Raw genomic sequence first — 2,383 nt, 5'->3', positions numbered from 1 at the left:
TCACGACATGCTTTTACCATTGATTAGAAATCTTTAAATATTTTTTCTGCACTAACATACAATTAAAAATAGGATACTACAAGTATTCATTAAATCTTTTGCTTTTTCAAAACACAACAAGATGCATGAACTATCCTTGCGCCAAAGAATCAAGAGAGAATTTCATACCTACTTCTTATGAAAACTTGTTTTGCTCCCTTCTAAAGTTGTCTACACTCCCCAGCTTTTTTAACGTGCCTTTTGCTTGCTCTCTCTAAAAATAATGGGACCAAAAATAAAACCCTATATATTCTACTCCTTTAGTTTTTAAGTTGTGAAAAGCAAAGTAAGTGAATGGGTTTTGACTTTTGAATTACTTACTTTAATTATATTAATTAATAATAATAATGGCTAAATTACCCACTTACCCCTCATTCAAAGTCTGGATTATTAAATTCTCCCCCACTTAAAATAACTTTTGTCCTCGAACATGACAAGAGTCATACAAGAAATGTCAAATGAGTGGGAAAATTTAACTCACACGGACATGTGAAAAAATAAGATAATCTATGAACAACCTAGGAGCTCGAGCAAATAATCTTAAAACACACCAAAAAATTATCAAACAATAAGAGCACTATCGATAAAAATATTTTTTGCTTGCGCATCACAAACAGTAGAAATAAAATCCAAACACCCATGATCAACCATTCGACGTGTCCTTACATAAACTATTATCTTTTCTTCAGTCACAGAGTCATACCTTTTCACACTAAAGATGGGTATAATTTTTGTATAATCAATCAAAGCATAACAAAATATCAATCAATTCATATCCATAATCACATCAAAGTCAAACCTAGGCAATCAAATCAACTATGGTATCCCTGCACTAAACAAATATCACACAATATCAATAAACTTTAGCTACTGCTAAAATGTCCCCACTAAGTTATAGCCATCCATATATAGCACAATAAGAGTCTCAACTCTTCTTTTTAAGAATAAATCAAAAGATGGAGATACAAACAAACACGTAGCACAAAGATCAATCAGAGAATATCCCTCATGAGAACTAACAATATAATACCTATGACTACTGCATCAGGTGCCTCATTATCCTATCTAGCCATAGAGAAGAATCTCGGTGGTCCACCCCCTATTTGAGTAACCTGCGCACCCTGTCAATTTTTTCCATAAGCCCCCTATGGAGCAGCTCTAATCGACTGAGCTTGGGTTTGTGCTCCTGCAACATTTCTTTGCATCTGAGTAGTGGCTTGACTAGACCCAGAATCTCCCTTAGGACAAAACTTAGCAATATGTCTCTGCTCACCACAAGTATAGCAAGCCCTATTTGTTCCGTAACAACGACCACTGTGATTTCTACCATACTTGGAACACCACGGATGCTGACTTGACTGAGAAGAATTGTTACCCTTCCTTTTCATCTGTTGTTCTCCCTGTCTAGCTGAATAATTGTTCCTCAAAGACTATCCCACGGACTCTGACTGTGTAGGCCTGGACTACCCATACTAAAAACTACTATTGCCCCCATATTGAGCACCACTAAATACACCTGAATTACATGCCCTTTTGTTTGCTCGATTAATCCTTTCCATCTTATAATAGGACTCCGAACGAAGAGCAGTGTCAAACACCTCAGAATAGAACCCATTACGTATATCGCCTATCGCTGGACCACTATAATGCGCCTCAAGTCCATCCATAAATCTTCTTACTTTCTCCCTCTGATCTGCAACTAAAAATGGAACATACCTGAACAACTCAGTAAACTTAGCTTCATAGTCAGTGACTATCATGGATCTCTATCGTAACTCATTAAACTGGCACCTCATGTCATCTTGTTTGCTCAAGGGAATAAATCTGTCAAAAAACATAGATGAAAAATCTGACCAAGTGATTGGTGGTAAGACTAGTTGTCTACCCCTCAAAATGGAAGTCCACCAAGCCTCGGGAGATCCTGAGAATAGAAAAGTGGTAAATTCTACACCATAATTCTCCTTTAATCCCAATGTGGTCAATATCTTCTCACAGCGATCTAAAATCTTTGAGGCTCAACAGAACATGGTGTAGCATCAAACTCTGGTGGCTTAAGATCCATGAAATTATTAAGATTCTTCGGTTTCCCCACAGCTGCAATTGAAAGATCAATTGGTTGAGGTGCCTGAGAAGTCCCAACATTCAACTGAACTTGTGCTTGCATTTGCAAAGTTGCCTGAGGAGCTGGAGCACGACCCTAATTATGCTCCAGTGCCTCTAGTACATTCAACATTCTTACGAAAAGTTCGGCAGGCAATGTAATAGTAGGTACAGCAACAGGTGTTGCAGCTGGAGTGTCATCATCAACCTGGTCTTGTACTCGCTCAGGTGCCACACCTTGGGG

The 2,383-nt window shown here is 38.0% G+C and overlaps 1 protein-coding gene across 1 annotated transcript; it reads right to left on the bottom strand.

Annotated features, from left to right (window-relative positions):
- Window positions 1-1,184: 1,184 nt before the first annotated feature.
- LOC124890956 lies at window positions 1,185-2,203 on the bottom strand. Its single transcript, XM_047402802.1, has 3 exons — window positions 2,082-2,203; window positions 1,565-1,755; window positions 1,185-1,447 (listed from the first exon to the last, which is right to left on the bottom strand). Exons 1-3 carry the CDS (start codon window positions 2,201-2,203, stop codon window positions 1,185-1,187), a joined length of 576 nt encoding a protein of 191 aa, XP_047258758.1.
- Between the last annotated feature and the right edge of the window lie 180 nt (window positions 2,204-2,383).

Source organism: Capsicum annuum, unplaced genomic scaffold (genome assembly GCF_002878395.1).
Source record: "Capsicum annuum cultivar UCD-10X-F1 unplaced genomic scaffold, UCD10Xv1.1 ctg27791, whole genome shotgun sequence".
In the NCBI taxonomy this organism is placed as follows: Eukaryota; Viridiplantae; Streptophyta; class Magnoliopsida; order Solanales; family Solanaceae; genus Capsicum; species Capsicum annuum.
Note: the sequence above shows the minus strand (reverse complement) of the source record. Positions and strands in the feature narration are given on the sequence as shown.

Coding starts and splice junctions, on each gene's coding strand:
- LOC124890956 (XM_047402802.1), bottom strand. CDS start 2,203: ATGCAAGCACAAGTTCAGTTGAATGTTGGGACTTCTCAGGCACCTCAA. Junction 1,756..2,081: donor ATGGATCTTAAGCCACCAGA/GTTTGATGCTAC, acceptor TGAGTTGTTCAG/GTATGTTCCATTTTTAGTTG. Junction 1,448..1,564: donor TCGAGCAAACAAAAGGGCAT/GTAATTCAGGTG, acceptor ACAATTATTCAG/CTAGACAGGGAGAACAACAG.